Consider the following 23,123-nt stretch of genomic DNA (forward strand, 5'->3'; position numbering starts at 1 on the left):
TCATTCTTGCTACAATTTGTACATTTTTATATGATCTACTCCAGAGGTCACCAACCTTTGTTGGTTGGTGGACTGGAGGGAAAGGAAGGGGGAAGCATTTTACATGGGCGCGCATGCATGCGCACGCATGGGGCCACAAACATGCATGTGACACAAATGGGGCAGGGCTAGCGCTTGTGTGATACTCACTAGCCCTGCCCTGTTCTTGTGCACAGCACCATTTTTGTGCCCCGAGGAGCAGCGGTAGCCCATTTTTGTACCCTGAGGTGTGGCGTTGGCCTGTTTTTGCACCCCAAGGTGCGATAGTGGCCTGTTTTGCATTGCGTGATGTCTTGTTTTCGTGCCCCATGGCCGCGGCACTAGCGTGAGTGGGATGTGTGCGCACACATGTGTGCACACTGGCCAGCCTGTCCCACGGCCCGGTGGCCAGCAGCCCACGGCTCACCACCAGGCTGCGGTCCACAGGTTGGGGACCCCTGATCTACTCTATCTTTAGACTGAATGAAATAGCTATTTAAGAAAGCACATACTAATAAAAGGATGTAACCTTTGTAATCTTCAAAATAGGAGATGGTTCTGCATTTCTCATGTAATGTTGGAAGTGTTGAAACAACACTTGTGTCAAGCTGATTTCTATACCTGGAATAGGAGGTGGAAAAAAGGGTGTCACTGGTTTAGACAGCAAACTATTCTGGGCCACCTCTGATGAATATAGAATGGAGATAGTTTCTTTGTATAACATGTAGTGATTCAAAAAGAAATTGAAAATAAGAAGGGATCTTAGATTAATATACAAAATTCTATGACCATGGAATGATATTTTTTCCATAGGTTTGTAAATAAGGTTTCTTTATCAATATATTGTATCAGTTTCTTTGTCAAATAAAGGTTAGGATTAGGATTTTGCAATTTTGGAAAAAAAAGACATTTCTGTTAATATGAATGAATTAATTGAATTATTATGATGTTCCCTCTTGTGTAATTACCTCTGGGTTGGCTTTGTAAATGAATCTAATGCCCTTTATCTCTCCCTCGCTCTATTTTATATAGAATGAATCCCCTTTATTAATCTCCTTGAGCATGACTACCATCTCTTAACTAATAAGAGAAAACATTTGTCAAGTTAAGGCATCCAGTTCCGTTGATTATATACTATTCCTATTTTTTGAAACAGTAAAAATATGGCACAAGAGTTATTTAGAATACAGTCAGTTTAATTCTGTGAAATCTAATTTGAAGAAGGCAATATGTAATTTCAACTTCCATACAATAGGTATTTATAATACTGACAATTGCTTTCTTTCTAAATGTCACAAGTCTTAATGGGCCATTATAACAACTATTAAGCAAACCATGGGCATTAAGGCAAGATGGAGAGGGAGAGCATTATTTAAAAAAGAGAATCAGAGTCATAGAATGTCCTCACACAATGCAGATTTAGAGATATGTAAAAATTTTACACTGCCGGCTACGGAAGAGGAGGTTCTAAGCATTTGCAACATTTCATCTGTCATAGCCAACACTGCATGTTCAAGTAAAATCCCAGAAGACAATCCATATTTCAATAAGACATTCCTACACAATCAATAATGTCTCATATATATGCACATACTAGATACTATATTGATACATAGATATGTGGAGTAGATACTATTCCAATGGTCGGGTACTTATGATATTCCAAATGTTGCTTTTAACAACTATCAGTCGATCTAGCCAATCTGGCTCAAAATGAGAGTACTGACGACTTAAGTTCAGCATGTTCTAGAACAGTGGTGGTGAACCTATGGCATGGGTGCCAGAGGTGGCACTCAGAGCATTCTCTGTGGGCATGCGCGCCGTCGCCCCAGTCTTAGGCCTTCAGCTGGGTTTTATAAAACCTTTTCGCTTTAGGCCTCCGCTGTGTGCAAAAAAAAAAAAAAAAAGGTTGAATCAACCAGTCAATTTCAACTTCTCGCAGGGGGGAAAAAGATCTTGCAAAATTGGAATTGATTGATTGAACTTTTTAGTCCCACGCAGTCTGCCATTACCACTGCAGCCACGCCCACCCAATGGGCACACCCACCTGGCATCCCACGATGCATAAGTGGGTTTGGGGTTGCAGTTTGGGCACTCGGTCTCTAAAAGGTTCGCTATCACTGTTCTAGAAGGTCATAGCTGTTCCGGCCATAATTTATCTGTTTTCTATATTCACTGAACGTTATCTGAACTGCAGCTATAATCAAGAAATATAACCCCACTTACCTTAACTTTTCCGGCATTTTCCTCTTCTTCCTTTTTTTCCTCAAATTCAAAGGCCACTGTCATACGTTGCTGCCGCTGTTCCTCCCAAAGAGTAGGATTAAAACTATCACTATCAGACTGGAAATCTGTAATTAATTTAGAAATGAAGGCTAGAATCAAATAAACTAGCTAACAAAATTTGCTATTCTTTTAAATTTATGATGACTCTAAACAAAAAGGCACAGTTACATGCCATGTGTTATTTTTTCATTTCTACATTATTCATTTATTGATTCTACACATTTCTCTTTTGCTTATCTATGTTTAAGTGCAAGTAGACAAAAAAATATTTCATAGCTGGCCCTTCAAAAACTATTGAAAATTATTCAGAAATTAATTTCACTCATCATAAGTCTTTATAGCATAACCACAAAATTATGATATTATAATACACAGCCTAAGACTTGCCATCCTAAATATGGAATTATTTTGACACTGAGATCTGTTATTTCTAAATCAGTGCAAATTCTATTTTCTGTAACACACTGACTTTGGGACATAATTCTGACTGCAGAAAGCAAAAGCTAATCTAAGATAAATTGGTCAGGAAATATATAGAACTAACCAAGGCCTGCCTTCCTGAAATTGCTTCAGAAATATGTAAGTGATTTGAATGGTATTAAAATTATAAAAACAGTAGAATTATTAATAAGATTTCTATCTACTTTTGGATATTAATAACCATTGTGTTATTTTATGCATTTAGAAAAATTGGTTAATAATTTTACCTTCATCACCACGAGGTTGCTGAGGAAACATGTAGTTAGTTAACACTCTTTGCTTTGTTTCTGGATGTGCCTCAGTTTGAAGAGGAATCAGAGCCTTAGACTGTAAATTAAAGAAAAACACAGACAGAGTCATATATAACATTATATCTCACAGAAAAAAGTGGCAATGAAGCAAGATAAAATAATGGCATTAAAATATTATGAATGCTAATAAGCAGTGTTTCATTACAAAGGGTACTGGTAACAACCTTCAGTTAAAATGAAAACCTGCTAAAATTTAATATTCAGGTATGAAATTGTATTGCATTAATATTTCTGTAACATCTACAGACTTCAAATGATGATGCACTATTGTGATTTATTTATTGTTCGTTATATTGCCATACTGTTTTGATACAGAAAGGCAATTATGATACCTTTAAAACTATGGATACAATTCAGAAGCCTACATGAAACACACACACACACACACACACACACAAGTTTTACATATACAGTATATCCTTCCCTATAGCATCTCTGCTTAGCTCACTTAAATCAGAGAAAAAAATGCAATATCAGTTTTGAAGGGTATGATAGAGATATGATAATATCAAACAGGTCTTGAGCTTCTTCTTGTGTGAAACACCTTCACAGTTCTTCGCTTCATACAAAATACTAAACCACAATATGATTTATTTTTATTCAGTGTGGTGCTCCAACTTAGCGTGGTACTCTTGCTGGTTTAGCATGATATGCAAACTTGGTGATTTTATGAAAGAAGATTTTTACATTTATCTGAACCAGAGAATACACCATGAAAAAAACTTGTCTTACTCAGTCTTTCAGGGGAAAAGATATCTGAGCACAATTATTGGGAGCTTAGAACTTAGGAAACTCTTTCTACTCGCATGTAAAAGTCAGCTTCTTTGCATGCTTACTTAAAAAAAGTTTCACAGTGGAAACTTAGATACAACTTGTAATCCGAGTGAATGGTTTATATAAATAAATGGAAGAGATGCTTTTTTTAATTCTGCAGGCTGGGCTAAACCTTTTTATTCATGTTGGGTAGAGGTTTGTGTCCTATGAAATAAAAACATCCCCCAATCTCCTTGCCATGTTTCCATCTTTTTTCCCCCCCTTCCTGTTGGGAGTTCTACCAAAGAAGGAAAAAACATTGAATGCTTCTGCAGAGGAGAAATCTAAGTGATCCTATACTTTCTGAGATGCTTTTCCAGGACAACAGAGTTGGTCTGTAAAAATAATACACATTAGAATACAGTTCAATTAAATATGTCTTTTTGAAAAGTATAAATTACTAAGACAAATGATATATTAACAAAAACTCTGAACTGAAATCTTGCACTTTAGTCAGCTCAAAACAAAGCTATTTATTTTCTAGAAAAATATAAATAGAAATATAATATATAATAGAAATACTATTAGTAAAAAAGAAACAAAATGTCTAGCTATTGCAGAGACTTTTCTTTTGGTCAGTTTTTTTTAGCAAGAATCCCAGTTCTTTACCATCAGCAAATTCACTGAAAAATTTGATGATAGATAAAAAATTGGGAAAACATACTGTTTAAACTTTTGTATCTAAAATCTGAAACTTGATTTGTTATGATGACAATGTAATTTACAAATATAAATCATATCAGTCCCCTTTTGTTTAGCTGTTATGTACAAATGGATATTAAATACATACCTGGTTATCTGAAAGCCACAATGCTGCAAGTTCTTTAAGCTTTGTAAAAGTGATGGGCAAATTTTTTAACCTGTTTTAAAAAAACATCCCAATATTTAGACAAAATGAATCCTTCCTGAATACAACATTATTTAGACTTTGACATTTATTTAAACAATACTTTGCAGTGAGACCACAATACACATTTGGTAATTTTTAAAATATCTTTTAATTATTTTTAAAATGTTTTAACAGAAACATTAATTTAGCTCTTTTATTTAAAATGAAAAATGTATTTCCTAAATCTTTAGATGGTTAAAATAATAAATGAAACTACTGACAATTTTAGTTGTGATTTGCTCATCTATATGCAACAATTGTCAAGCACTTTGGAATTAGTTGGAATCTAGAAACTTCACTTTTATTAAAAAGAATAGAATATATTTAATAGCAATATATTTTATCATTTAAAAATATTTTTGGCTGTATAGATTCCCGCTAATCCTAATTTCTATTTTGTGATGTTGCTTGATTTTTTTTCTTATTTACAATTTGAAGACATTTATTCAAATTAGTAGTCAAATAAATTTTCTCCTTGAAAATATATAACAGTAAAAATAAAAGAGAGGCCTGACTGAGATTCAGATTTATTTGATATATTATACTATTATTTTGGAACTGGTGCTAATACAGGTAGTCCTACGACCACAATTGATCCAACATTTCTATTGCTAAGTGAAACAGTTAAGTGAATTTTGCTTCATTTAATGACTTTTCTTGCGATAGTGGTTAAGTGAATCACTGCAGTCGTTAAGTTAATAACCCGGTCATTAAATGAATCTGGTTTCCTCATTGACTTTGCTTCTCAGAAGGTCATAAAAGTGATCACATGACTCCGGGACACTGCAATTGTCATAAATATGATTCAGTTGCCAAATATCTGAATTTTGACCACAACCAGCTTGAATGATCCTACAGTAGCCATGCACTTAACTCTCTCTCCTCTAAGCTCTAAGAAAGAGTTAACCTTTGATCATCTACAAATTGTATACCCTAGTCAAAATGAAAAGTGTCATAGTTTCATCTCAAAATTACACTTGAAGGAATCTCCTATGTTTTTTCTTCCTTTGCCTAAGGGGAAAAAGATTTGGTGTTTTCCCCAAAATAAATATTTTAGGTGGTTTTGGGGACAGGAGGATTCACTCGTTTCATTTTTTTTTTTTTTTAGTCAGATTGCCAAGAGAAATGTCAGCTAGACTCAAGGATTTGTATTTGGAATCCAGGGCATAGAGAATTGAAGAAAGGCCCAATGAGAATTAAAGAACAGAGCAATGTTTATCTGAGTAAATGATCAGTTCAGAAATTTGTTTTTAGGGAGAAAATGGAGCTCTCAGCTTTTTTGGACAAGCATCCAATGTTGATTACTTTCCATGCTGCCAGTTTCTTTGTATTTGCATTCAACTCCATTAAGCAATTGGCAGTCAGAAGTAGTTTCTGAATTACTGCACCGAATTAGATGACCATGTATATGCTGAACTACTATCCCCTACTTCAAACCTAACCTGTTTTGTTGTTTTGTTTTGTTTTGCTATTCTTTCCTGTTTCCTTCAATTCTAATTATATGGATTAGAATATCAGTGTTTCTCAACCTTGACAATTTTAAGGCATGTGGACTTCAACTCCCAGAATTCCACAGCCAGCAATGCTGGCTGTGGAATTCTGGGAGTTGAAGTCCACATGCCTTAAAATTGTCAAGGTTGAGAAACACTGGATTAGATTGTCATTGATCAATCCCTTAAAAAAACCTCAGCTGCTTTATGGTAAGAATGAAATAACTAGAGCAGGAAAATATAACAATTCCAAAACAGAAGTTCTTCCTGAGGGAAAAATATCTAGAAGCAAAGAGTGTACATTTGTATTTGTTTTCTTATCAACCAATAATCTGGTAACATTTTAAAAGAAACATATTTTAGTAATTTACATCACAGATGGTTCTCTATCCTTGGGATGCTCATAAAACAAGTAAAATTAAAACAATAAAAGCATTACCTGTTGTCACTCAAATTTAAGACACGGAGTTTCTGCATTTGACCAATTTCATCGGGAAGAAATTCCAGTTTGTTTGAACGGAGGGACATGACGGTTACATTCTTGCAGCTGCCAATCTGTAGACAAGAAAGAGAATTGTTAGACATGTTCAATGACATTACAACAGTTTAGGATTAATGAATGGTAATTCCTTCAAATTAATTAAATTTCATTAATTTTCACAAATATTGTTGCAGGATCCAATCTGTGTTGGTCACCAGGAACCAGAGGTTTTGTCTTCCAAGCTTTCGGAAGTTGTGCTGGAGCCCATCTTTAGGAAATTTCAAGGCTAGAGAGAATTTCCTTGAAGATGGGCCCCAACACAAGCCCGAAAGCTTGGAAGAGAAAACCTCTGGTCCTGGTGACCAACCCAGATTGGAGTCATTAATTTTATATGTTGTTCCACATAGCTCCGGTTACAAATGGATTAAACCAAAAATATATTTGTTGTTGGTAGTCTCTGTGCAACCTCACATGAATTGCCTTCTTCAAGTGAGTACAGAAGTATTGAAAGGATATCCTAATTAGCATTCATACTCATCCTAGAAAAGTCTGTTCAGCCAGAAATTTAGCAACTTAAAAAGTTCTGGTTATCTGAATGAGATGCTCTAATATGCTTATTTCCCACATCATTTCTCTAACAATGTGATATCACAAGGGCCTATTATTCTATTATGGGGGCTGGTTTTAACAGCATTCTTGTTTTGTATGCATAGGCCTAATTAACTTTTTTAAAAAGCAAACTTCCTCCAAGTTGCTTGCAATCCATCAAAAGAGTTGTGGCCTAGCTCTCTTCTCACACCAGTGGGGACAATATATATATATGCACTCAGGTTAGCAATGAAAAATGTATCACTATTCTGGCAACGCAGCTTGTTTATTTATTTCAACCTATATGCCATTTCTACCTAGGCAGCTCAGGATAATCTTGCAGTGACCCAGATAGGACCCTGCAATATATTTTATTGTGAGCTGCCTAGGTAGAAATGGCATATTCACGTATATTCACCTTCATTCATAATAACATAAATCTATGAAGCAGACATTTTGAATTACATTAAAGGTCCCTAATTGATGTTTAATTAATGTGTGATGTATTCCATGATACTGTACATTTCTTATATGGATAATAAAGTGATTCAATATCTATACTGATAGATAGGATGAAGATGAAACATGGTCACCTATGTTTTTTGAGGATTACAGACCCATAAGAAGCTCCTTTTAGATCTGTTGCTTTTATTTCTTTCCTCTGTCTTTATCAGTGATGGCGAACCTTTTAGACACCAATTGCCCAAAAACCACCCTGCCCCCTGCTCCACTCCCACTCTGCCCCCCACCCACCCACAGGGCCACCTACTGCCTCCACAGCCCGCAACAGATTGCCCAGGCAGCCATGCAGCGCCATGGCAGCCACGCCTTCTGCCCACACCCTGCAGCATCATCTGCGCACGATGGGGCGTGAGGGCGGAGTCTTGTCCCTGCTGCCCTGCTGCCATGTGGCTGCACTGCTCTGTGCGGGCCATGTCAGGAGCTACTCTCCTCTGGGGGAGGCTGCTAATGAGGAGGGGGCCATGGGGGGAAGCAGGGCTGGGGTAACGACACACGTGTTTACAGAGAGGGCTCTGAATGCCACCTCTGGCACGTGTGCCATAGGTTCGTCACCACTGGTCTATATAGCCACCATGCACAATCTGTAGAGCCATGAGACAAAGATGGGTGGATGTTAATGGAAAGAGAATCACACAAGAAAAGAAAAAGTTTTTTTTAAAAAAAAATTAAAATAAAAAAGACACTCTGTAACATTATTAATAAAAATGGAAGAAGGGCATGATGATATGTAGTCCAAATGCAGAACAAGAGCCACTGATTGTCAGTTCTCAGATTATCTCACCAAAAGAAATCAACACTGAAAACTGGTCCATTGTTAGAAGTAAAAACCTTCATTTGCTTTGTCTTGTTCATCTTTTGAAGTTTTCCCATTCTGCTGTACTACAGATCTATTAGATCTATTAGATAGCACTATTAATCATATAATCATCCTGATTTTAGGCATGAATGAGTTTCTAGTTCTCAGAATAAACATTATTTTAATTAGCTTTTCCTAAACTGGATAGTTAATGGAAGCTGTGGTCTAATACATGTGGAAGGCATTAATTTGTGAAAGGCTGTTCTAAACTAATATGCATCTATGGAGATAATATCACATTGCAACTTTTGAAAGCATTCTCTGAAAGAACAGAAAAGAACAAAAAAAGTTTTGAGAAGCCCCATGTCTGTAGAGGTCAATGATTAATTTCTTCTTGGAATTGGTTGAATAATTTTGTTCATATCTGATGGTCATTCTTTTTTTTTTCAACAGATTTTAAACACTTCATCTAAACCAGGGGTAATCAACCTTGGCTCTTTTATGACTCGTGGACTTCAACTCCCAGAATTCCTGAGCCAGCTAAGTCCACGAGTCATAAAAGAGCCAAGGTTGACTACCCCTGATCTAAACTATTGAAAGACTAAATATAAAATTCAGGCGTTTAATGTAGAATCCATTGACTGAACCTTGCTCTCCCTTAGAAATATTTTTAAAGAAATCGAACTGGTTATTGACTTATATTTTCCCCTTTGTCAATCTTCTTTATAAAAGGATATAATATATGAAAACGAAAACATGAGACTCTACTTAAAAAAAAATCAGCATCAAAAAAATGGCCCAATATTTTAACAAAACTTAAAAGTATTATACAGAGGACTAAAGGCTCTGTAGCCACAGGATATGATTTGCCAGATATCAGCATTACATGAAAAAGTATTAATCTCTCCAAAGAATTAATAGAAAGTAGACATGATAAAAGATGAGGTGAGGGTCTTTTGGGACAAACTAAAAAGAAGAAAACCACAGTAGTGATTAGAGTTATGCTGAAGGGAAACCTGTACAAAGATAGTTGGTGGAATAATGAACTGGAAGAGTCTGCAGGTAACAAAATGTATGATTTGCTGTAAAAAGTGAGAATGGCAGATATTGTGTAATATGAAAATCAGGAAACAGTATTGGAGAGTATTTCCTAAGGGAAAACAATGAAGAGTGTCTTTTCTGGAATACTTCTAATCCCTTAATAACAGCTTCACCCTGTGTCATTTGACTGGGAGTAGCTCAGAATGAATGAACTAACATCTTTCCAAACTGCCTCTCCCATAAGAATGGATTGGGGAAAATTTTCAGACATTTTTATTTCCACAGCTTTAGTCACAAGTCATCAAGTTTGAACTCCATCCTTATTTTTGCTATTTCTATTTCTATTTCAAGTTTTCTGTCGTAAGTGGGAAACAATAAAGGAAACTGCTTAGAAGAGTATCAACATGCCTTTCATGGTTTCTGAAGGCTGATAGGCTGATAGGCCCATTTATAACTATATTGTTTATCCTGAAATAAATGCAGTTGTTGAATTGTCTGCAAAAACATGAAATTTTTGCTGTGAAATTTGTTGAGCACTCTGAGTAGATAAAATGACCAGAGACAAATGATCAGCTAGATCATTGAATGAATTTTGTTTTTGACTTTGTATGACTGAAATTAAAAGAGAGCATTCTGAAACACTAAGATGGCAATAACCATCTTGTTTGATCACTGAAATTTACCTGCACAAAAAAAGAGAAGAATTTTCTTTTAGACTGCATCTAAGGACAGACTTTGGATGAGTCTTTAGTTTCTAAGTCATCTGCAGTACATTTTTAATACTGTTTACTGCAAAATAATGGATACTATTGTTCACTTAAGATCATGTTGTCTGGATCTAGACTTTACACCACATTTCCTGCCAGTTCTGCTTCTTGGATTTCTATACACTATGAAAAACACCTCTATAACAAATGATGCAAGTTATGTGGAAGTATATCTATTAGATGTGGTATGTTTTTTCCACTCATAAATCATAGTCTATGGATAGCAATAATAACACAGACCTAATCTTTTTTCTTTAATGAGGGCCTTATGAATGAGATTCCTCTTTCTAGGAACATCTGATGCATTGGAGTGATAACCTGGCCCAGGAAGACTGTAAAAAATTCTTAGAGCTGTTTCCTGCAGTTGTAAAACTGTCTGCTTATTTTAGTTATAGAGGAAGGATGATGAATGTGAAGAAAACAAGTTCTTCTAAAACTGAAAATACTGCTATTGGATGTGCCCGTAATTCTTCCCATTCAATAAAATATTGTCTCAGGTCCCAGAAAGGTTATAATTTACTCTTCTAATTATATACTTTCATAATTGGGTGTTCCAGCTATTGATTTCTCTCTTACAAGCTATGTTAATAAAAGGGAAGAATCAGAAACTATTCTCATAATAGAAAACCGGTTGAATCTAATGTCTGCTAAGGATGCAGGATTAGGAAGGTAGTTGAAGATGGAGGAGGGGAAGAATAAGATGATTTTTTTTTATCATCTTAACTGATTACTCTGACTGTTACAGAAGTTTATAGAAGCCAGGAAATGTATGGAACCTGACTTGTAAAAGCTTGGGGTTTTTATTGAAAATTATGTTGTTTCTGTTGCAAAATTATTCTTCTGAAAATAATAGCAATAACTAAACATTCATACAAAGAATAAAAAATATGCTTCCTTGATTCCATGATTAGAAATCCTTCCCCCAATGAATGATTAAAAATTATGAAATCATAACAGATGTAACATTATTGACTTTTTCATTTGGCGAAGAGTTTTCCAAAAATACTACTACTAAGGAAGATAAGTCTGAAAGAAAAATGAAATTGGTCCTCCTTGATTACACTTATGGAGTATGGATACTAGGTGCTAGTAGTCCTTCAACTATTAAGGAAAGAAAGTATCCAGTAATCCATTAGGTGCTTTTGCAATATAAATCATTCAGAAGAAATTATGTGGGATGGTTAACGCAGTATTCATCTAACCATTGTTCTCCACATTACAGACCAATACTACTTTGATATAATAAAGAAGCTCCTTCAAATCTCCTGAGACTCTTTTCATTTTCTTTTTGAAATGTACTGTATTAGCTGCTGCATTTTTCTAAACCGAAAGCAACTTAGTGGCACTTGATGGTTGAGGGAGCCATCAACAATACACTTACAATTAAATCTGGAACTATTGCAAACTAGAATATTTCAAACTCCACCTGGGTTTTGGATACTATCATTTCCCATTCAATCAATGACTAAAGCACACAGTCCTGATACCTTTCAATAATGATACAAATGAAAAAATGTTTTAGATGAAGACTAGGCATTACTGAAGTAGATTGTATTTCCCAATAAATCCTTACTTCTCTGGGAAGTTCAGTCAGGAAGTTTTCATCTACAGCTAAAGTTCGGAGACTGTGTAGATAGCCAATGGTGGGAGGTAGAGACTCCAGTTCATTACAGCTGCAGTCAAACTCTTCTAATAAAGATAAACTGAAATGTTAAGTACATCTGTTAGTCTAGCTCTCAAAGGGATTAATCATTATTTTCTTTGCAATTAACTTTCTACATCCAGATTTGTGAACTAGGCAAAGAGGCATAAAATTTTCTTACATTTTATTTGGGGGGGGGGGAATTACAAAATAAAGGTAGGCTGGAAGTACAAAAGGGCGAGAGATTTGGAGCTGCTTACAAATTAAAGAAAGCAATAGTCCATCAAGTACACTATTGTCAACAAAAATCGCTAGTTTTCCAGAATAAAAGCAACTTCACGCAAGAAGATTTCTATGTGAAGATTTAGTAATGTGTATGTAAAAATACAAATAGCAAATAATTACTTGTCAAAATTTGCTGATATATATAGGAAAGCACATTTTGGCAAGTAATTATTTGCTATTTGTATTTTTACATACACATTACTAAACCTTCACATAGAAATCTTCTTGCGTGAAGATATATATAACGGTGTAATTCTGTACTATAAATGAAACAGGAACGGTCAAATTCATAATTAAATAAATTTTATCAATAATTTTAAACCATCAAATCCTGTAAGAAAAATGAGAAAAATTGAAGTTGAAGTATTATATACTTGTAACAATAATACCACATTTGATTTTTTAAACATGTTTTAGTTTAAAAACTTAATGATTTGTTGGTTGTTATTACTTGAACACTATATTTTCTTTAGGCACTGTATTGTTTGTTCATAATCATTTAATTCCAACTGCGCTAAAACAGACCATGTAATAAAACAAAACTTTATACAGTATATCTTCCCACTTCCATTCTCTTGATGACCCTAAAGAATAAAAAATCACAATTAAAGTTATGTTCCTTGCATCAGCCCTTGTAAATGAAGCATTCGAGGGAAATTTTATCCTTTGTAGGAATGTTTTGTTTTTCAGACTGATAGGTAACATTCTATATAGACCTTGTATCTGAAAAAGAAATACAGTGAAAAACAATTGCTGCTAAAAATATTTGGTGATATAATTACAGGTAGTCCTTGACTTACAACAGTTCATTTAGTGACCACTCAAAGATATGTCATTGAAAAAAGTGACTTATGACAATTTTCCTCAGTTACAACTGTTGCAGCATCCCCATGGTTATGTGATCAAAATTCACATGCTTGACAACTGACTCATACTTATGATGGTTGCAGTGTCCCAGGGTCATTGATCACCTTTTTTTACCTTCAGACAATGGAGAAGATAGATTCATTTAACAAACATGTTACTAACTTAAACAACTGCAGTGATTCACTTAACAAATGTGCCAAAAAGGTTGTAAAATGGGATAAAACCTAGTTAACAAATATCTCACTTAGCAACAGAAAGTTTGGGCTTAATTGAGGACATAAGTCAAGGACTGTCTATAGCAGTGGTTCTCAACCTTTCTAATGCCGCGACCCCATAATACAGTTCCCCATGTTGTGGTGACCCCCAACCACTTATAAATCACCAGGTGCCAGGGGCATGGCCAAAGAAAAGGGGGAAAAAATGGCGGACAGCCTTGTTTGGCGACCCCTGTGAAATGGTCGTTCGACCCCAAATGGGGTCCCGACCCATAGGTTGAGAACCACTGGCCTATAGTTATTGTAAAACACATATATCAAAATAAGAATTTGAACTTGTTTGATTAAGTACATCTTCATATTGTTACCTGAAGTAGAACTTCAACAATTTCACTGGATTACCTTAAATGTCTACATTTGACTGTTTACAAATATCTAAATCATCTCTGAATAATCTAGGGGAGGATTTGGGACAAAGAACAGTTATTATTTAACAGGAATATTCTTGGCTACCAGTTATGCAATATAAGCTGAAAGAGGACAAATCCTGACATCTCAGAGCCAGGAATAATATATTTTTCAGATGGCCAGATTCCAAACTTCTTTTTCACAAACGGCCTGGACTGATGAAAAAGTATGAGCATCCTGTGAATCCTCTATTTCTTTTTTATCTTTAAAATTCCTTAGTCTAAGAAATCTAAAACAACTGATCTATAATCAATTACCTATTTAGTTCCCCATATATTTTTTCTGCTAGTAGCTACTCAACTATACTTGCATGAAAGACTGAAAGCTATCATCCTTTTTAAAGCTATGTAGTGATTAGTGAACTAGGTTGCAAAGAGAACAGCTGAAGGCTTTGTTAGGTTTTTGATTTTATTGTTTGTACTGCCAAGCTGTCATTCAAACCAGAGAAAGCAACTGTTTTGAAAGCTAACATTCAGACAAATTAGCTGAGATCCACTTTATGCTTGCACTGAGAGAAGCCAATCCAGCCAGAAGCATTGTAGTTTAAAAGACCACCTGGCAGAACAAACATGATTCATTGTCTCTACAGCACGCTAAAAGATGTGACATTCCTTTATAATTGTCCTTATGGCCTGAAATAAAAAAAGCTGTAATTATTACAGTAGAGAAACTCTTGTGTTTCTGATGATATTCACGGTAATATGACTCTAAACATTAAATGTAATTTTATAGAAAGAGCTGTATAGTTCTATAGCCTGCAAATTAATTAATTATTCATTAATACAATGTTGAAATCATTTGTTTAGAAGTTGAGCTAATAAAAAGAAACCATAAATTAATATATTAATGATATATTTTATATCATTAACAACGTAACAAAATTATCTACTATGGTTCCTCATTACTTTAAAATCAATTATTCTTACTGAATACTATTCGGAGAAACCTGGCATTTTAAGACCAAATAGGTCTTAAGTATTGCTTAAATATTTTAAATCTCTTAATTTATGAGGTAGAAATGTGTATTTTAGATGTCTTCAGAAATTTCTCTGACCACTTAGTGGAAAGATCTGCTAAGATCTCTTCAAAAGATCCGTGCAAAAATGTCTTCCTTTACTGAAATATGAGAAGGGAATCATAGGTCAGTGACCAGGAAGGAAATCAGATAGATAGGTTTGCTGGCTGGCTATACAGATAGGAAGAGATTCCTAACTTCTTCTAATAAAATTCTTTGTCAAAGTAATGATTTTGTAAAAACAAGATCTCTTGAACATCTCTTAGCCAGGTAGGGGTTGTGATGTAGAACTCAAGCAAATTGATCAAGCATACTAATATCTAATATCTAATTTCTAGATATTATTCTAGATCTAATATCTAATATCTAATTTCGCCCACTGATTTAAATGTAGATGTTAAACAGGAGTCCCTTTCTCTCCTTCCCATTCCATCACCACCAACTGGAACTGGCTGTGGAAAAAGAATGAGAACTACCACCACATTGTGTCTGTCCCTCTGCCTCCTCCTTCCTTTACCTACATTTGGTCCAGAAAGATAACATGATCAGTGTTATTGAAAGCTGCTGAGAACCAGGACAATTGCACCATCATTATCCCAACTCTGCCATAGGTCATTAATAGGGCTGATCAAAGCCATCTCCATTCTATATCCTGGTCTGAATCCTGATTAAAAAATGGTCTAGATTCACTTCATCTTAGTCCCTCTAAGCTGAAATCCTAACATGAAAATTGGAGAAATTGTTCAGACCACAACTGCTTCTTGAGGAGAGGGATGAGCCATTCCCTTACTCAAGGGTGCATTCATTATCACATGGACCCAGCCACACAACCTTAAATAGTCAGCTGGGTCATGAGTTTAAAGGATAAGTAGCCAAATTAATTGCACCAAATATCTATCTCCTCGGGATTTACAGGGTTAAACATATATCAGTTAGTAGAACAAGACCATGCCTTAGTTCATCGGCTCCCCAACCTTTTGGACACCAGGGACTGGTTCCCTGGAGGGAGGTTTTTCTGTGGACTGGAGGGGGCATGGTTTCACATGCTGCCTGCGTCCCATGGATAGGGTTCCGCCTGTTTGGGTGGCTCAGTTTCTGGCATGCCATGGGCCAAGGTGGGTCCACGAACGGAGGGTTGGGGATCCCTATCTTAGTCAATTCACATGGAATTATCCAGGCAGAGTCAAACTCTGAGTACATTCGAGCAACTTTATCTGCCAAGTGCCTGAAATATTTCTCATAATGGCCTTGTGGTTATTCCTGTGATTCTCCCTCCTCAACAGAATGTGTCACTCTATACAAGGCCACTGGTTGGCTACCCCCCAGTGCAATAAGAATGGAAAAAATAACCATATTTTGCTGCTCTTCTTGCTATAATGTAATTCCTAATGCGGCCCTTACACATGTTTAACTGGATTAAACTTGATTAACTGTATTTTATGTCAATAGTTTGCTGAATATTATCCAAAACAGGTTTGTGTTAGAAATGGAAGATTTCTTACAATTACTAATGTGAGAATGCATTCACAGAGTTTCTTTTATGAGATGCTGCATGTAATTTATTATGTACACTTGAACTGAGACTAAAATTCAATAATCCATAATATTCCACACTGTCTGTTGCATGAATTGGCCTTGAATGCTACCACTGAAACGTGAGACCAGGAACAGTTAAGTATTATTTGTCAGAGATAATAAAATTTATAAATTCTTCAATAATGTCCAAATATATTATAAGAAGAGCTGGCCTTTAACATGGGAAAAATTGGCAAGGTTGCAAGCTTAACAGAACTGTAATACAATAATATACTTTTTAAATTTTAATCATTTGTAAATTAAGCTGGCAATTGGAAATAGGTCTTTAACTATCATTTATAGACAACTTGAATAGGCCTATAGAATGTTTTTACTGTTCTTTTTCCCTAGAGTATAATAATAGATTTATTTTAGTAGGCTATGTAAGGATAAAGGAGTCCCTGCGGATTTTACTCCGCTAGTTGTAGCTGACTATACAGTGTGGTGTTTGTCTCTTTTTCAAAGCCACTGAGCCAGCAGTGCCTGAAGATGTTTCCATGGTCATGATTTTAGTAGGTTACTGATGAATAATTATTCTCCCCACTATTATTTATTTGTTTGTAACTAGATCCGAACTCAATAAAACTTCCTTTAGGAGAATTTCAATTTATATCTTCTGTTTATAATAATAAAATTCAAGGACCATTAATATTCATAAGAATCATAAAATTACCCAGATATAATGTATTTTGTTAATGTTTTAGGCATACAAAGTTTTGCATTAAGAAAATTATCATGTCAGAAAAGAGTTTAGCCCTTTACATAGTATTGCAATCACTATCATTTTGTATAAATGATTTAATTGAATGATATCGGTTTATCGAGAAATATTATCTACTGTTAGCTATCCAATGCCTCTTGCATTACATTTCATTTCTGTGAAGACTTACTAGATGTGAAAATAACTTGTTCTGGTTCCCTGTGTTGTGTTTTAAGAAATAGAGAAAGAGCTGAAAAATCAAATCTTTTAAAAAGATCCTGCGATTCTTTCCACGCCACCTCATCAAAATGCCTTCTTATGTGCAACATACTTTGCAAAGGAAAAAAAAAATACACATCATTGCAAAGATGAAGGGAGCCATTAGCAGCAGGAGAGTCTAGCTAATTACCATTTAAGCAGGCAGACCTACTAACTCCAGACTTTGAGCGGATACTCTAACCATGTTCAAAACTGTCATTTATCTGGAATTAGCAACATGATCAGCCACAGGCTAGTTCACGCTGAGCTTATTTCCACCAATTATGCCCTTCTCACAATAAAAAGATTTGTCTCTACTCCACAGAAAGCAGTAGCATGATACTATACCAAATCAGTTTCTAAGAAGATTTTAACGAGTGCTTCAAAATCATTTGATGGTTTTATAACAATCACAAAAATATTTGTAAAGAATTAGATGATTTCTAAGCCAAGCAGTTGATATGTTGATTAATGGAGAAGAAAGGGGAATGCCTGAGTGTGTAAGATCCTACTTTGACCAAGAAGGTTCTTCTATGACTTCCATCAAGATGTTCTATAAAAAATCATATATTCTGTGCTAAGTAGGTGAGATAACTTCACCAAGCAGACTCCATGAAAATATATCTTCTGTGTGAATTCATAATAATGAGAGACAGTTGAGGGAATGGGTTGATTTCCTCTGTTTATGTTTTGCTTTAAAATATTTGAGTGTGTTTTAAATGAAAAAGCTGGAAAATACTTTTAGGTGAATCAAATATACTCTAATTGATTTGGGGATGTATATGTTTTTAGTGCTACTTATATGATGATTTTCCTTTGTGCAGGGATAAAAATTATGGTCACTTCTAATTGAAAATATCAAAAAGGATTCAGACTTATTAAATCAGTACAGGTAATCCTTGACTTACAACAATTCATTTAGTGACCATTAGAAGTTATAATGGAACTGAAAAAAGTGACATGACCATTGCAGTATCCCCATGATCATGTGATCAAAATTCAGATGCTTGGCAACTGACTCATATTTATGACAGTTGCAGTGCTTTGGGTTATGTGATCGGCTTCTACGACCTTCTGACAAACAAAGTCAATGGGGAAACCAGATTCACTTAACAACCATGTAACTAACTTTAGAACTGCAGTGATTCATGTAACAACTGTAGCAAGAAAGGTCATAAAATGGGGGCAAAACTCACTTAACACATGTTTCACTTAGCAACAGAAATTTTGGACTCACTTCTGGTCATTAGTCAAGGACTACCTATAGTTGCCAGTTACATCACTGAAAATAAGTGATTCAGCAAATAATTTAAATCTGGTACATCAGGTGATGGCAGTTCACAAAACACGATCAGCATGAGAAAGAAAGAGAAATAAGACTTTTTCTGTCAAAGTAATTTGATCAATAAACCCACATGCAATATACATATGCATATATGTACATAAAAGTTTTTCTCGGTGCTCACTATATTTCTGCTAACACCTAAAATGTTAATTTTATAACTTAATACAACTGCATAAGTTGCTTACTACACTGATACAAATTTTTAGTTTATTAATTCATTAGATGTATATGCCAGTTTTCTCCTGGGCTCAGGGTGGTGTGCACAGTGCCCTCTCTTCCATTTTTCTACCCTTTTAAACCTTTGTTAAGCAATTTACACTCTAAACAGATAAAACATACTGTCAGTTTCTATTCAGTAAAGCAAATGGCAAAATTGTATTTAAAAAATATTACAATATTAAAAATAGTCCAGATATTGGTTTAAAACAATGGGACCAAAACAAATACAGGTTTAAAGTATATTTAACACACATCATAAACCTTGTTCCTTGGATCCTGGTCTTTGTTATTTTCAAACCAATTGAAACAAACAATATAACCCTGATCTAGAAATTACAATGGTTGGATGTTCACAAAACCAAAGTCAACCACACTATGGTGAAATATTTTCTGTTATTGTTATTCTATGAAAATTATTGATTTTAACATTGTTTCAGAAACAGACATATCCAGAGGTTAAAAGACTGGAAAAGTTTCATATATTTATCTCTTCATTAACTGAAATCAATAAATCAGTGGATTTAAAAAGAAAACTAATATCCTTAACTTGATTTCCTCAAGTAGTTACTTATATAGAGACATTTATGGCATTTTGGTCTTGCACAGAACAATATGTGAACTTTCTAATGTTAGACAATAGCAGGAAATATGTACTAAGAGCTCATTGGACATGACTCATGTCATCTGAGAGTTGATTCTCAATAAGGAAATAATAAACAAGAGCAGGTTATAAAGCTATAAAAGGAGAAGCAAATATTGTATCATAAAGAATAACAAGTATGAAAATAGAATTAATACCAATTCCCAGTTTTGACAATGAGTATACTCTCATGGAGAACAATGTGTAAGTATCCCCAAAAGAAAAGGCTATGCCACTGGGCAGTGCTTTCTCATCTGCTTTCCCATCTGGTGGAGAAATGAATCAAAGTGATTAATCAGAATAGAGCTGGAAGGGACTTTGGCTGTCTTCTAGTTCAACCTCCTGTTCTATTACATAATAATGTAATTATTACATTATTGTAATTACTATTACATTATTACATCTTATTATTATTAATGTAATAAGTATTACATTATTATTATCTCTATTACACAATAATGTAATAATAATGTAAGTTCTATTATACAAATAGAACTTAGATGGATTGACCTACATTATCTATAGAGTTTTAGTGACTTTGGTTTTGACATTCCTGCCTATAATATAGAACATTATTTGAGTGCTTGATGAATCCAAGGTCTGATGGAGCCTATCAATATAGTGATGACCGAAATAAATCAAAACTCAAAAATACAAAGAAAGAAATTACGCTGCAGAAAAAAGTAAAGGAAGAAAAGGAAATAAGTGTTTTCTTTTTGTTAAGATATAACCTAATGAAAAGTTTTAAAATGTTTTCCACTTACTTTCCAATAGCATTGGGCAGAACTGTGAGTTGATTGTCATCTACTTTCAAAGTAGTCAGTCTTTTCAAGAGCCCTGGAGAGAGGAGAGAGAGAAAGAGAGGAGAGAGGAGAGAAGAGAGAGGAGGGGGGGGGTGTGTTATTGTTAAATAGTTGGTTAATGTTTCTTAACACTGGTTAAGAGAGTTAGAATAAAAGGGATAGTGCAAGCAAATGCTACATTTGTTTTGCAATGCAAAGTGCAGCTTTTGTTGTTTGGTAGTTCTAAGTACTATGTTATGATGCCTATTAAAAATGTATGAACAGAAGTGACTTGAAATAACAGGATTGAAAGAGAGAGAGAATCACACAGACAGAATCTGACAGATCAACTGAAAGTGTTCTTTTCCATAGATAAACACACTATTTTCCCAAAGAGACTTCAATTTTTGCTGCTGCCAATAGAGTGCATCTAAATTAATTGAAATCCATTTAAATTAATTCCTACACTATGCCTTTTAAAATGCAGTTTGAAACTTATATCCAAAGATGTTAATTTTACATACTGTGAGAATAATTATTCTTGGTGACATCTTCTAAATGAAATTACTATATCTATTGTAAGATACATTATGAAACAAAAATATTAACGCTATTGAAAACTTTTAAGAAACATACTCAAACATGAGTTGTCACGTAGGAAAATGATATACTGAGCAATTTAATGAATGCATTTTTTTACACTTTGAAGCATGACATGAACATTTGTTTTCTTGAACTTTAATGTAAGAGCAGTATATATTTTTAAGTTAAAGTTGCTTATGCTTACTGGTTTTTTCTTTACTATTGAGACGAATCTAAATGAATTTCATCTATTACCCCAAACCCAATTCCAGAGTAGTCATTATTTGGTCAATACCTATAGAATCTGGCAGTTGTTGTAGCATATTTGATGACAATAGTAGATCTTCAAGGGCTTCACATCCTGATATGTCCAGATCTATACTTTCTATCCTATTTTTTGACATATCCAAGTATATCAGTTGTTTTAATCGTCCTATAGACTTGATAAGATTACATAAGAATATAGTTAGTTGATTCAACTATTCATTGCAGTTACTAATATTTAACACAGTAATACACTACAAACTTAAAAGTTAATGAACAGGCAATGTCAATTTACTGAAGCAAAAGTAAATTGTCTTGATGTCTCATTGATCTGATTAAATGAAAATACCAACCAAAATATATCCTAATATTTTTTTTGTTTGAAGCTATAGTTATTAAGTTTTGAATATTTTATGTAACTTCCATATGAGGCAAAGGTGATCATAAAAGAGCATAATATACTTCCACCTATGGCCCGCTGAATGTAGCTCTCTAAATAATGGACCTGTAATATGCCCTCTCTACCGGAACTACTGGAAAGGGCAGATGAAATCTGGGAGACAGTCCATCAAGCAACCTGGTCCCCATGCAATGGGGGGCTTTAAAGGTCAACATCAGCACCTTGAATTGAACCCAATTATAACGTGGGTTCTTCCAGAACATACATAATTCTTTATGCCACTGCATTTTGCACCCCCTGAAGTTTCTATATATGCTTCAAGGGCAGCCCATTGTACAGCGCATTGCAGTAATTCAACTAGGAAGTGACCAGAGCATGAGTGACTGTGAGTAGAGCTCCTCACTCTAGGAATGGGCACAAGTGGCACACAACAGAAAGTTGTGCAAAGGCCCTCCTAATCAATATGGGGGATATATTAGAACAGGCATGCTGCATGCCCTTCTATTTTTTGGGAAGGTACCTACACATAGTCTATTTATTCATTTATATTGGATTAAGATAAACATTTTGGTAAGCATTCTGGTCTCTTTGATACTACAGTACAACGTTGTGTCCTTACAAACGGCAGTAACTGTTGCAGACTCAAAATAGTATAATCAGCTCATTATTTAAATCTGGAAAACCTGGTCTCATCTGAAATGATGGACCTTTGACAAACACATCCAGCATGATTTAATCAAAGCTCCAACTTTGTTTGTATTGCCTTTCTATGGAAGACTGCTCTCTTATATTAAATATTTATATTAAATATTCCTTGCCCAGCTCACAAAACAGCTTTTATTCTCAACTGCTATATACAGTAGTGATATTGATCTTGTTAAAAAAACATGGCCATAATTTTCCTGTCAAAGTCCTTACTCAGTGGAGAAAATAAACAATTTGTTATGTGCTCTTGGTGTTGTCCCTTTTGAACAGTATAGGAAGCTGAATTAATAACAATTCTTAATCTGCACTCATGCTAATTTGGAGATTATTTGCTTCATTTTATGTAGTTAAATATCTCCAGAAACATCATTAATTTGTTGCAGTTGATATTCTTTTGACCTTATGGACATAATAAAGATTTATTTGATTTTCAATTGCCATAATTACCGATCTAACAATTTTGGTAATTTGCTTCTCTTTTTAAAATTTACTATTTTATGCCGATCTATTCTTTTATTACTTTCTCTTTGTTTTCATATGAGTGTTTCTTCCTTCTTTCTTTGGATTTATGTACTTTTACTGTTAAATCTATATATTACTGAAATTCTTCTTTTTGTCTGTGTAACCTTTAACTAGGTGAAATTGTCCATTGTAGGGCAATAATTTTTAAACCAAAGCA

General features: G+C 34.6%; 1 protein-coding gene across 13 annotated transcripts in view; it reads right to left on the reverse strand.

Annotated features, from left to right (window-relative positions):
• The window catches only part of LRRC7 (leucine rich repeat containing 7), a 206,142-nt gene that overhangs the window by 49,553 nt on the left and 133,466 nt on the right, over positions 1-23,123 (reverse strand). For all 13 annotated transcript variants that reach the window (XR_005554962.1, XR_005554960.1, XR_005554963.1 and 10 more), the window contains 7 exons: positions 21,371-21,515; positions 20,476-20,548; positions 12,056-12,185; positions 6,727-6,842; positions 4,699-4,768; positions 3,012-3,111; positions 2,245-2,369 (listed from right to left, as the gene is read on the reverse strand). Coding sequence is in view for 9 of the 13 variants with exons in the window: in XM_039329127.1 (XP_039185061.1) it covers positions 2,245-2,369; positions 3,012-3,111; positions 4,699-4,768; positions 6,727-6,842; positions 12,056-12,185; positions 20,476-20,548; positions 21,371-21,515 (759 nt within the window). In the remaining 4 variants the exon portion in view is untranslated. The remainder of the gene's footprint in view (positions 1-2,244; positions 2,370-3,011; positions 3,112-4,698; positions 4,769-6,726; positions 6,843-12,055; positions 12,186-20,475; positions 20,549-21,370; positions 21,516-23,123) is intronic.

This window comes from Crotalus tigris, unplaced genomic scaffold (genome assembly GCF_016545835.1).
Source record: "Crotalus tigris isolate CLP2741 ecotype Arizona unplaced genomic scaffold, ASM1654583v1 scf7180000024387.2241675, whole genome shotgun sequence".
In the NCBI taxonomy this organism is placed as follows: Eukaryota; Metazoa; Chordata; class Lepidosauria; order Squamata; family Viperidae; genus Crotalus; species Crotalus tigris.